This window comes from Microtus pennsylvanicus, chromosome 10 (assembly GCF_037038515.1).
Source record: "Microtus pennsylvanicus isolate mMicPen1 chromosome 10, mMicPen1.hap1, whole genome shotgun sequence".
Classification (NCBI taxonomy): domain Eukaryota; kingdom Metazoa; phylum Chordata; class Mammalia; order Rodentia; family Cricetidae; genus Microtus; species Microtus pennsylvanicus.
Genome location: NC_134588.1, coordinates 50164366 through 50177738, shown reverse-complemented (window position 1 = coordinate 50177738; position 13373 = coordinate 50164366). Strand labels below are relative to the sequence as shown.

At 38.4% G+C, this 13373-nt stretch overlaps 1 protein-coding gene across 6 annotated transcripts in view; it reads left to right on the top strand.

Annotated features, from left to right (window-relative positions):
* Positions 1-13373, top strand: part of Rasal2 (RAS protein activator like 2) — a 287723-nt gene that overhangs the window by 237116 nt on the left and 37234 nt on the right. For all 6 annotated transcript variants that reach the window (XM_075988340.1, XM_075988343.1, XM_075988342.1 and 3 more), the window contains 4 exons: positions 7174-7327; positions 8521-8619; positions 10109-10663; positions 12024-12168. In XM_075988340.1, the coding sequence (XP_075844455.1) occupies positions 7174-7327; positions 8521-8619; positions 10109-10663; positions 12024-12168 (953 nt within the window). The remainder of the gene's footprint in view (positions 1-7173; positions 7328-8520; positions 8620-10108; positions 10664-12023; positions 12169-13373) is intronic.

Sequence of the window (13373 nt, the reverse complement as noted above, 5' to 3'; positions counted from 1 at the left end):
TGCCAGGCGGTGGTGGCGCACGCCTTTAATCCCAGCACTTGGGAGGCAAAGGCAGGTGGATCTCTGTGAGTTCGAGACCAGCCTGGTCTACAAGAGCTAGTTCCAGGACAGGCTCCAAAGCTACAGAGAAACCCTGTCTCGAAAAACCAAAAAAAAAAAAAAAAAAAAAAAGTCATTGTTTCAAAGTCATCTGATCAGTTAAAACCCAGGAATATCATTTTCTAGAATCCATATGGGTTGCATTTTGACTTTTAAAGTGTGGCATGTAAGAGGGCATGGGATCATGAAAAGACTGATTCTTTTACCCTTTGTTCAGAGGCACTTAAAACTAGGGGATGATGAAAAACACTGGGCCTATTACGTTGCCAGATTTTCAAGTATTTGTTACCAACCCTACTTTTTGGTATTTGGTGAATAGACACAGGAGTAGAAAGGAGGTAAACAGTCTAAGTACCATCTTAGTTTTCCTTTATGGTCAATGAACATGGCAGATGTTTGTATCTTGCTTCTTCCTTCAAGGATTTATCATCTCTAAGGAGAATTTTCAAGGAATCCTTCAGGGATTTTTCATCTCTAAGGAGACTCTCACCTATAATTTCATTCCAGGAGTTCTTATGGAAAAGGGGTATATACCCATGCAGGGACACAGAAGCCAAAGATAGGGTCTTCTCCTGAGCCTAGAGCTCAGCAATTGGACAACTGCAGCTTCTCCTGTCTCCATCTCCTGTCCCTGAGACCATAGCCATGCACCACTGTCCATTTCATTGACGTGGGTACTGGATTGCAGAATGCAGTTGTCCAAACTTACACCGCAAGCAGCTTACACATTGACCACCTCACCAGCCCATTCTAAGGAGGAGTGTTTGTTATTGTGGTCTCCAAACTCTACAAAGAACATTCATACTTTCTTTGCACTGACAGCCACTAGAAATTAGGAACACAGACCATTCTGAAAGCTGTATCATTCCTGTTCCACTACCAATACTTAGTCATTTCTCGTCATCTTGCTACCCAGGAAGAATCAAACCTCATCCCGTTTCCCCTACCTATATTCATTGTAGAGAACAAGGATGCACCTCATCGTTTTCTCAAAATTCACTCCAGCAAAAGTCTTGTGACTTTTTCAGTCTCTAGTCACCCTCTGTAGTCTTGAGCTAACTGAGGGGTCCAAGGTAGTGGAACTAGTCCCAAACGTCTCCTTTATAAACACTACATCCTGTCATGGACTTCACTTTGGCTTATCACCTCTCTTTATCTCAGTATCACAAATGAAATTTCAATTGTAATATCTTACTGTGTGTATAATAATTTATTGTAATCATTAGCATAGTATGCAAATACAATAACATGGCCCATTCCTTCCCTAACTCCCAGCATTATCTCTTATGAACTCCATGAAGTCTTTCATTTATAGTATTTCCCATAGTGTTTTGTATTATTGCTCTGCATTTGATTTTATTCTTTTCACAAATGATAGTCCCCGTTCCCATACTCTGTCCTGAGTCTGGTTTAATTTTAGTACATGCTCATATAACAATACCCAAGTCAGAAATCATATGCTCCCTGACTTTTGTATTCTTTCCACGTCTCCAAGCCTCTACCTGACCACCCATGGCTAACTGTGAATGACTTATAGAATGAACTGCACTATAATAGATATACTCATATTTCTGCTTGCTGTACTTTTTGCATGCTGATAATTGTGGTTGATAGGTGTGGCAACTGGCTAGGATTGTAATTGCTTTACTCCCTTGGCAGCTTGCATAGTGTTTTCTGGAACCATGAAAGCTAGACCATAGGAAAGAGGCCTTTAGTGCAGACCTAGCTTGAGTCATCTAAGTCATGTATCCTAAGTGTGTTGTGTCTTCAGCATTAGAGGCCCACCCTCAATCCCTGAAAGGCAACATTGTAGAAAACCACAACAGGACATATTGCAGAGCTCAGTGTGTTGTGGGGAGACCAGTCCAAACAGATCTGTATTATAGCTCCTGCCTCTGTGGCTCAGGGAACATAGTAGAAGAGAAGGCCAGAATCCTGGGAAGAAATGACAGCAATGTCAGTGGACCTGTTAATGTGCAAGGGGGAGTTCCTCCCCTAGAATACAGGCAACTACTGACTGCTGAAAGAAGAATTAGTGTCCCTCGAAGACGAAATTCCCTTATTGGTTGTCCAGTGCAGAGTTGTCAGCCCTGAAACCATATACACACAAACAATAGGCGCAGTGGAATATAGATAGATAGATAGATAGATAGATAGATAGATAGATAGATAGATAGATAGATAGATAGATAGATAGATAGATAGATAGAAATACATATATAATCAAAAATAGGATATCAACTTGAGAGTGGAAGAGTGTGGGAGTGGCTGAGAAGAGAAAAAGGGAGGAGTGATGTATTTCTATTTCAATTAAAAATATTTTTTAAAGGAATTTTAGTATTTGTACCCTTCAACTGGTCTATTAGTTGAGTTGGGTTCTGGGTATAATTTGGTTCATTTTGATATATTTGCCAAATTCAATATACCTGTGTTTATATTTGTTTTATTGGTATTAGTAGGTTTTAATTCATTTGCAATTGAAGGAATAAGAAAATTGTATTATAAAACGTCTCTATGTATATTAGAGACAGTGGAATTTTTTACTTCTCAGATTACACTTTGGTTTTTATAGTCTCTTTCTATGCTGCCTTCCTTGAATGTGTACATATATACATGTTAAAGTAGCTACATGTTTGACTTTTTTGTGGGATAGTGAGCCATGAGGTTTTTATTTTAGGGGATGATTCAGGCTGCAGATACCCTGCTTTATCTGTATCATCTGGACTCATTAGACTATCCTGTCTGGAGACTGAGCAGGGAGAAGGAAAATCTGTATTATGTACTTTGCTTCTATAAGCACATCTATGTGGCTAACATAAAAATCAGTAGTATAAGCAATAGAAAGTGGTTTCACCTACAGCAAGGAGGCCAGTATAGCTAACTTTCAAGGTTCTCAGAAAGTGGGTTTTGAGTACACAATAGAACACTAGTGAGTGATTACATAGATATATACATGCACACACACACACATAGCCTGTGAGGGACAATTAAATTACAATACAAAAGAGTTGCATGTTTTTCAGTAGATAGAATCACTTGAAAATGTTCAGAAAATATCTTATTATAAAACAGTAAAATCCAGAGAACAGGGGGGATTCTTTTCTTGTTGTGAGATGAGATCTCAGTTTAAAATGTGATGAGAGTATTGAAACACCCAAGTTTATTAATTACTACTTGGTACATATCAGAATAAATATCTTAAAATGCGTGTTGGTTAAACTCGAGTGTCCTGCAGTGCTCAACTACTGGCGCAGATCCCTTCAAGAACTCAGTGACACAGTTCAGACTCATAACTGCCAACCAAGCAGAAACTCACCTGCACTGAGTCCAGGATTTTGTGTGGCAATAAGCGTTTTTAATGAAAAGTTTCCCAGTTCCTAAATTTGGAACAGAATCTGTAAACATGTGGCAGATTGAGCTAGCCAACCCAAGCATTATTGGAGATGTAGGGGAAACGTGACTTTTAAAAAATCACATGGGTAGGATGAGAAAATCCAGCTGTGTTTATTTCAAATCGCACTAATCAGAGTTCTTTTACTATTTCCCTTTTGCATCAGTGCATCCCCATCCCCAGCCGTTCACTTTTCTCTTTTAAGACTGACTTTAAGTAGTGATGAAGGCTGAAGCAATAAACAGACATTTACTGTGGTAACTGAAAGCCCCTCCTGTAGTTTATGTCCTAAATCAGTCAGAAGCAGCAAATCATCTTCATTGGAAATTAGATTTTTAACACATCCTAACCCTTTCCTTCACAGTCCATAAGTTGACAAAGAAATCAAGACTCTGCTAATCTTAAAATAGAAATGTAGCGTATGGTGTTCCTTAATTAATGTAAAATCGACCTCTAAGAAGCAATTTCCCAGTTAAATTAAGGAACAGTCACATTGGAAGCCTGCATCCTTCCTATGTGGTGTTTGCAGTAGTGGTGGTCAGAAGAGCCAGGCCAGGAGTCAAGGAATGCACATTATCTTGATGAAAACCCTGTCAAGCTCCCCTTGGAAAAGCTTTAAACTCATTATGCTACCAATAAATACCCATTTTGTTCCATTAGAGAAGTAAACTGGTGGCACCAGACTCTTAAAAGTCTAGTTAGGAGACCTGTGGAAAATCAGTTCATGTGAAGGTACGGGAGGAGGTAACATGATCAGAGGTGACCTAGGGTTTCTGATGTCATAATTGAAATGTTTGGACAGATAATGCCTCCTTCCCCCACTCTTGCCCTAGCCATCCCCAGGCTGTTTGATCTTTTGTTTACTGTAGTCATGCTTCTGTGGGAGTTACTTCTCAGAGACACTGTCTTCTTGATAGAGGAAGAACCTGTTTACTTATTCAGCAGTAATGTTGAATATGGTAGACTTTGGCTATCGATTCATGGTGTTGTATCCTCATTTTGAACTATAGGAGAGTCTGAACTAGGTATTAATTATTGAAATTTCAGTAAGCATTTTAAGTTATCCAAATTATTAGATGATTAGAATGGGCTTTTATAGCAGCTATTGGAAGGTGGACTACACTGCAGAATATTGGGGAAAAAATTATTTCATTTAACTTTCTTTAAAGTTAAACCAGATAAATCGTGCAAAAAGAGACTTTTAACTAGGGTGGGCACTGCAAAGGAAACAAGTGAGAGATTGTACTTGCAAAAAGCCATACAGGGACTACCACCATCTAGTGAGAGGGTAGCTGGCAATCACATGTAACAAGCTAAAGCTTCCTAGATCTGTTCCTGAGTAGTTTTTAGTAATCCATTCCCCACCCCCAGAGATGCCTTTATTAGCCAGCTTTTGACTGAGAACTTACTGATGGGAATGAGCCCTCACTCCCCCCCCCCTTCTGTTTGAAAACAGTCACCTTTGCCTTGTTTGCAGAGCAAGCTCCCTGAGTCTTGCCAGCTGCAGCTTCTCTCTGCTGCTTTCCAGCTCTAATCTCCTTAAAGGTGTAGCTCCATGGCAACAGGCCCAGCCTTGAGCCCTGGAACCTTGTTTGTATTACCTGAGGGGCTAGATGCAGCCTAGAGAAATAGCGGGATGTCACCTGCACTGCTGGGCTTGGATAGTGAGGACTTGTTCGATGTTTCTGTTTCTGTCCTGCTTCTGTTGAAGACTTGAATAACACCTGAGAGGCATTTGTGCACAGATGGCATCAGTGGCATCAGTAACTGAAGGCAGAAGGGACATCATCCTCAGCTGGCTCCTGTCTTCTACACAGAAAGTTGTTTTCTGAGGTGTAGTCCAGGAAGTGACTTGCTGCACCGGGACATGTGGCACCGCTATGGTTTGGGGTTGCACTGCCAGGGGGCTGTACAATTGCTTCGTGTAGGTAGACATTTGTTTTGTTTTAAATAAAATTAGCTTATATTTTAATTTTTTGGAGATTATAAAAAACAAATGACACTTTGTCATAGCACCTGTTTTACATATCTCTTGATCATCCTAGAGCCAAAGAGGCTTTTTCCTCAAGCAATTCCTCCTGGAAAAGAGAGCTAAAATCATTATTTTCTGTTTGTTTAACAAAGATGATGGTGTCCTGTTTACCCATCTGGTTTCTGATTCAGCATATTCAGAAAGGCTGTTAGGAGAAATTGTCGTAAGGTTTTAAAAGATAGCATTTAGCTACTTAAAATTGTGCTGTATTTGTACCATATAACTTCAAAAATGGTTCCTTATCCAGAACAAAGGGAAATGAATACAAGTCCTGCTTTGTTGTGTTTTTATGACACTATATTTGGTGGCTTTTGTCCCTTTAGTACACTTTGCATTATTAGTGGGAACTACTATGTTGCCCTTTTTACTTTAAAAAAAAATGCTATCAGAAGACAGGGTTTTTTTCCAGCCTAAACTTTAGTCATTGCTGTTTTGTTTTTGTTAAAACAACAGACTAAATTATTCTTATTGCTTAAGATGTTTCCTATTTATGGGGTTTGATCAAGTGGAGTGGAGACAGAAGGTAGTGAATTTAGTGCTAGCTTTCAGTTTCCTATTTCTTAATCATTTAGCTAACTGCTCTTCTGGCAGTAAGTGCTACAGCTCATCTCAGTGTTATCCTTGCTCCTAGCAAATGAATAAAGCTGCTTATTTAATACTTTACCAAAACAAATGTCTTTACACAGACATTTCTTCATAGACTTATTATCAAGTCCTACTTGAACCATAGGGGTGTCTCAATCAATAAGTGTGATAATTATTGACTAAAACTGTGTGACCGTACATTTTTGGATTTAGGAAAATTGTTTTCCATCATGTTTGACTTCATTAATTTTTATGATAGGAAGGCAATGAAGTAGTAGCTCCTGTAGTAACAAGATCTAGGATACCCACCCTTCTTTTTAAACAACCAGAAAATAGAATCAGCCAAGACACCTGCCTAACAGTGTCAACTGTTCTCTGGGGAGTTTGGCTTTTTTTTTCTCCTTTTTTTTTTTTTTTAAGTGTGGTGGGAAGTTTCCTCAAGGCATTCTATTCTTCTTATACTGTAAAGCCTGTGCCGAAGTCAAAGTTTGCCAGAAGGGAACTCCATATTGAGATGGAAATGAGGTTGTTTGAAAGACATTCCTGTGCTGAAAAGCTTGTCTTTCCTACTGTCCCTCTCACTCCCCTGGCTGCTTTCTCTTGCTCAGTGTGTGCTGGGCTGGGAGTAGATCTCCCAGAGCACAAAGCAACAAACGAGGATTCAGCCATTGTCAGTGATACAAGAAGATGAATGATGTGTATCGTCAAATAAAATAAGAAAGAATGTCTTTTGACAGTACTTTTGCATAAAAAGTAATAAAGAATTCTGAATAGTGTGTATTTCTCCATTTTCCAATACAGAAATGAGACTGAAAATAACATCTGTATAGGAACTTAGAGGTCCTTTGAGATTTGTAAGATTATTCTGTTTTTGAAAAGGCGTGTTCATGAGTATGTTCATATATGCATAGTTATGTTTACCCATGAATGTGGCTGTTAATACTGTTGTTATTGTACGATATTTATTTGTTCCTTCTTTTATTTTTCCCATTACACTTCTGTACTTTTTTTTTTTTTTGTCTCTTTTCCTTAATGTAACACTGCCTCAAGTATTCTCTACTTTTAGGGCTCGTGGTCTACCTAAACTGAAAGAGTCTCGTTCCCATGAGTCCCTGCTGAGCCCGTGCAGTGCAGTGGAATGTCTGGATCTTGGTAGAGGGGAGCCAGTGTCAGTGAAACCACTCCATAGTAGCATCCTTGGACAAGACTTCTGCTTTGAGGTAAAAAGGAAAAAGAATTTCAGAAAGAAGGGAAAATAGTTGACAATAATTTGATTGTTTGATTGTTGTGTTTCTGATTTAATGTCTTAACTAGTTTTCAGTTCCTGAAATTTTTCTGCTTATAAGGGAAGAGTTGAAAATCTGTCAATAGAATTATATTTGTAATTGAAGTTATGAATTATTATCTCATACCTTTGCCTTTGTCTGCTTTAAAAACTTAAGCACTTAGTACATTGTCAGAGTAGGTTACAAGATTACAATAGTTTCTCAAACTAATGTATTATTTTTTAATATTGATGTCATATACTGTTATTTAATTCCAATTTTAGAAGAGTTTGGCGAAAACCCACCAAAATTACAGTTTTATAACTATAACATGATCAGTTCTTGACCTAGGACCATCCCTTGTTTGTTTTTGTAATCTCCTGCATGTTTCTAGACCAGTAACTGCCCTTCTCAGCCACATGTCAGGGCCTCACTAACCTTCTGGAGCTAGGAACTGCCTTTTCAGACACAACACACCACCTGATCTGGTGTAAGTGAGCAGACTGTAGCTTGGAGTAGGTCATTTATATGTGCTGCTTATTATTATTATTATTATTATTATTATTATTATTATTATTATTACTTGTTTAAAATCCCTTTAACTTTTTCTTATTTGCAAAGCTCAGTTCAGTAGCTTCTACTATGGACATAGTACATTATGTCAGATGTTATAAATGACTGGAAATCAATGGGTTAATTACCTCCTGGAGGAGAAATGGATTCCAAAGAGTGATTCCTTTGTACTGATGCCTTTCAACTTCATTTAGTAGCCGTCAGTAGCATTGTAATGAAGCCGTTTTATGAAATTAAATGATCTTACAAACATTCCCTTTTTTAGTTATTTTTATTAGCTCAAATGAGCATATTCATTTATAGGTTATTTTAGATATGGCCTTAAACTTTTTAAATTTTTTGTTTCTCTGCACCATAGGCCAAATTGTAAATGACCTTTTTTTCTCATAGTTGGAAATAATTATTGATGCAACTTAGAGAATTTAAGTAAAGATATGACAAAATTAACATATAATATTATATTATAGGAGTTGGGTTTCATAACATGGCCTAACTCTTAAACTTTAGACATTAGAAGATAGATCCCCCACCACACACATAGTCTTACATCCACATCTCTAATCTTTGTGTTGAAGGTCACCTACTTAAGTGGAAGTAAATGCTTTAGCTGTAACTCTGCCTCAGAGAGAGACAAGTGGATGGAAAACCTTCGTAGGACAGTTCAGCCAAATAAGGTAATGGTGGCTCTCGGTGTCAAAATGTGTCACAAATAGGACATGTATACCACCCCCTCTAAGACTCATGGATCATCTGAGAAGAGGGGGCAGAAAGAATATAAATACGGGAAGATAAGAGAAGGGCAAGAAGTACACAGCCAAGGTACTCTCCTCATCTCATGGCTGCTGTGGCTGCAGACCACACCTCACTGGGTCTGCCAGTCAGTCAGTCAGTCATGGATTGGGAGGTTCAAGGGCCCTACCCTCCTTGCTGAACTATTGGCTACTTGCCAATTTCAGGGGAGGAGCAGTTACAGTTTTCAGGTAAGTGCTCACCAGAGGAGTCCATCAGACTCTAATGGATGGTTCTGAACCCATTGTCACACAGATGTTCTTGATTAAACTCAGTGAGTCTCAGAAAGATGGGAAGGGGCTATGATGTGTAAGAAAGGGAGTCATGAGGGTGGGAAGGAGATTAAAGAAGGCAGGGTTATGGTAATCAGAATGCACATTACACGTGTATGAAATTGCGAGAACAAATTCATTTAAGTTTTTTTTTAAATGTACCGTTTTGTAAGCATCAAGTTGACAGAAGACAAATGTAATATCTTAGTTTTATATATCTTAGTAAAATGTTGTTGTTGAGACATATCTCACTATGTAACCCAGGCTGGCCTTAAACTTGCAACCCTTTTGCCCCAGCCCTTGCAAGGCTGAGATTATAGACAATTGCTACCACTTCTGGCTTAGAGTTTGACAGTTTGAAAAACCTGTATACATGTTAGGACATTTTACACTGAAAATTATCTTACTGAAGACAATATTGTTGTCATTTTACTAGTGGGAATAGAGGCTCAAAAAGCTAAGTAACATACCCAGCCCAGCCAGAAGTTAATACATAATAAAAAGTTATATTAGCAATTTACCTAATAAAAAGGAATTAGTCTAAATTGCTGTTACATGATTATACTTTTTAATCCAAAAAATATGTGGTTCCATAAGATTTGTTTTGTTTTCAAGACAGTTTCTGGTGTAGCCCTGGCTGTCCTGGAACTCACTCTGTAGACCAGGCTGGGCTCAAACTCAGAGATTTGCATTCTTCTGCCTCCTGAATGCTGGGCTAAAGGCTTGCATCACCACTGCCCGGATTTGTAAGATTTAAAAAATATATATTTTTTAATTACATTTATGTGTGTGTGTGTGTGTGTGTGTGTGTGTGTCAACATGTGTGAAAGTCAGAGGACAATTTGCAGGGTTGATTCTTTTCCTTCAACAGGGTGTGTTCTGGGATAAAATTCAGGTAACTGGGCTTGGCAGCAGGTGTATCTACCCACTGAATTTGCACAGGATTCTTCTTTAGAGTTCTTTGGTTCAAAACAATGAGATAGCAATTCTTTTTACTATGTTGACTGCTCTTAGTAGAAGAACATTAATAAACAGCATTGCTTGAGGAAGAAAACATTCTCTTTCTGGTTTGTCAGATCTCAAATTTGCTGTCTCTTTATAGGACAATTGTCGACGAGCTGAAAATGTTCTCCGTTTATGGATCATTGAAGCCAAGGACCTTGCCCCTAAAAAAAAATATTTCTGCGAACTGTGCCTTGATGATACCCTATTTGCTCGTACAACCAGCAAGACCAAAGCAGACAATATTTTCTGGGGCGAACATTTTGAATTCTATAGCCTTCCACCTCTTCATAGCATCACAGTTCACATTTATAAGGATGTGGAAAAAAAGAAAAAAAAGGACAAGAATAATTATGTAGGGCTTGTCAATATCCCCACTGCCAGTGTGACTGGTCGCCAGTTTGTAGAAAAGTGGTACCCAGTAAGTACACCCACACCCAACAAAGGAAAGACAGGAGGACCTTCCATTCGGATTAAGTCACGTTTCCAAACTATCACCATTCTGCCTATGGAGCAATACAAAGAATTTGCAGAATTCATCACCAGCAACTACACCATGCTGTGTTCTGTTCTTGAGCCAGTAATTAGTGTGAGGAATAAAGAGGAGCTGGCTTGTGCCTTAGTACACATTCTTCAGAGTACTGGCAGAGCCAAGGTAAGCTGAAACGGGTGTATTACCTGGAAGTCCTTCCTTACTATGTACAAGGAAATGAAGATGTGGATACTGGGAGATATTGTGAAAATCCAGTTTAGAATGTTTTCAGAAAAGAAAAAGGAAATTAAGGTTGAGTGAAGGAAGTCTATTAGCAGGTCTGTAAGATATGGAGATTTGTAAAGTAAAGGGAAGGCTAGCAAATACTTACTTCTAGTTTATTTTTGTGAGGGTAGATACCAAGGCCGCAGTTGCTCTCGTACCCCACGACATGAATTCTGTTGTTGTTTTCTTTTTTGAAACATGGTCTCACCATATTGCCCATTCTAGCTTCAAACTTGATATCCTCCTGCCTCAGCCTCCCAAATCCCAGAATTAAAGGTGTTACAAGTGTGCAACATCATGCCTAGCTGAAGTTTTCCTGAAATACTAAATGTTGTATTTTAAGATTAACTGCTAACTGTATATCAGTGGTACCGAAGGAGATAATCAAAAAAAATGTGCTGAGTATAAGTCTTCATGGAGTTAACATCTGTATCTGAAATGGAAACACAGGGGTGCTATACAGTTAGTTGGCAGCTGTTTCGTCACAATGTTTCATCTACATGGAAATGAAAACTGGGAAGCTGAAATAACATCTAACATGTGCCAGTAACTGTTAGGTGATGAAAGTGTGTCTTCACTGGATGTGTTGGGCAAAATAAACATTATCTTTAGTCTTTCAGTTTTCTGGAGAAATTGTATCAAGTAATACAAAAGTGGATCTTTGATTATAGTAAGAAGTGCAGAGGGTAAAAAGATAAATAATATTGTGGAGGTGTGGAGCAAGGGGAATTGACAAGCAAGGCTCTAGGGTAATATTGATCCAGGAGGGCTTCATGGAGGAAGCAGTATGTGAGCTGAGATCTAACGGTTTCCAGAAATTACTTTTGTAATAATGGGAGTTGAGGTGAGGACAGAACTGAGAGCAGCATTAGAAAAGATTATTGTGGTGAGTAGAGAACCTTGTATGTGGATGGGCTGTGCGGACTAATGGACATAAAAAAGCAACTAAAGCAGCATGCAGGGGCTGGAGCAGAGAGACTAGGGCTTGGTGACGGTCAAAACACAGAGAAACTTGGAGGTGCATTTAGAATTATGGTCTTTTTCAAAAGCGCATTGGAAAATCTCTGTAGGAATTCAGAAACCAAATTTAGAGCTGACGATACATAAGATTTTTATCCTGACTGCCTTTTCCCTTTCCAAGGAATTTGTTGCCTTCGTTTATAGCAGGGTTCCCAGCATTTCTGCTATTTCGGTAGTCTCTTTTAATGTATGGTTCTTATTCAGTTGCTTTCTTTCTGACTGAACATTATTCTGCCAGGATTTTCTGACTGACTTGGTGATGTCTGAGGTGGATCGTTGTGGAGAACATGATGTCTTGATCTTCAGAGAAAACACCATTGCCACTAAATCCATTGAAGAATACCTCAAGTTGGTGGGACAACAGTACCTTCATGATGCACTGGGTATGGAAGAGGAAGATATTTATCCTCTTTCCCTTTCAGTTTTAACTTCTTCTACCTCCTAAGTCAAAGAAGTTAAACTCAAACTGTATATGTTCATCTGACTTGAGTGATTTAGACTTCAACCATTAACTGTCTCTGCAGTACTTACCAGTAGAGTAACCACACATGTTCATTATAACATATATGAAAATAGAAAACCCTTCAGCATATATAGCCACCCCAAATCACTGCATTTCTGACTCCAGGATATATAATTAGTACTGATGGATTTCACTACTAGAACTTAGGTGTCTAATTTTCCAAAAGTACTGGGTGTTCATACTGTGATATGGCTGCATTACTTCAGTCTTAAAAGAACTAACCTGCTATTTATTATGCTTTCAAAATTCTCATCATAAATAAAGAAATATTTGATAGTTCCTACAGTTCTACGCTTCTGTTTTAAGGTCTCTAACTAGTAACTAATTTTTGCCTAATCATTAGTTGTTGGTGACTAAGCCACTCACCTGATTGGTTAAAAATTAGTTACTAGTTAGAAGTTGAACTGACTTGGCAATTTGTTCAGTTTGTAGGAAAGATTGATTAAATATTATAGAGAATTTGTAGACTTTCTAAGTGACTAAGGATAGTGAGTTTCTTTGGGGTATTTTATTTTTAATCATGTATGTCTTTTCATGGGTATGAACACTTGAGTGCAGGTACTCATGGAGCTTGAGTTAACAGACAGTTATTGCTTGCCAGATGTGAATGTGGGAATCAAACTCAGGTCCTCTACAAGAGCAGTACAGGCTCTTAAGTGTAGAGTCATCTCTCCAGCCCCTTGATAACATTCTTAGAAGAAACAACAGAAATCATGGAAGTAGTAGGCCTTAAAGGGGGAAATTATATGTTACCTTATATGTGTTGACTTAAAGTTCTGATAGAAATTTGGGGGTAGTTTAGGTGACAAAAGCAAATTAGAGCATATGTCTAGACAGATGTGAGAACTCTGGGACTGACTTATGTAGAGGAGTTAAATGAAGCTAAGAAATTACCAAAACAAAAAGGATAGAGCCAAAAACACATCTCATGAAAAAGGGAGTTAAAAAACAAGGAAAATGATCAGAGGGAAAAAATGCAAAAAAGAAAACCATGGGAATGCAGCCTCAAATACCAATACAAAGAGAGTAAAGGAGTCAGAGAAGCGCTGGTTTTCATAGTACCTC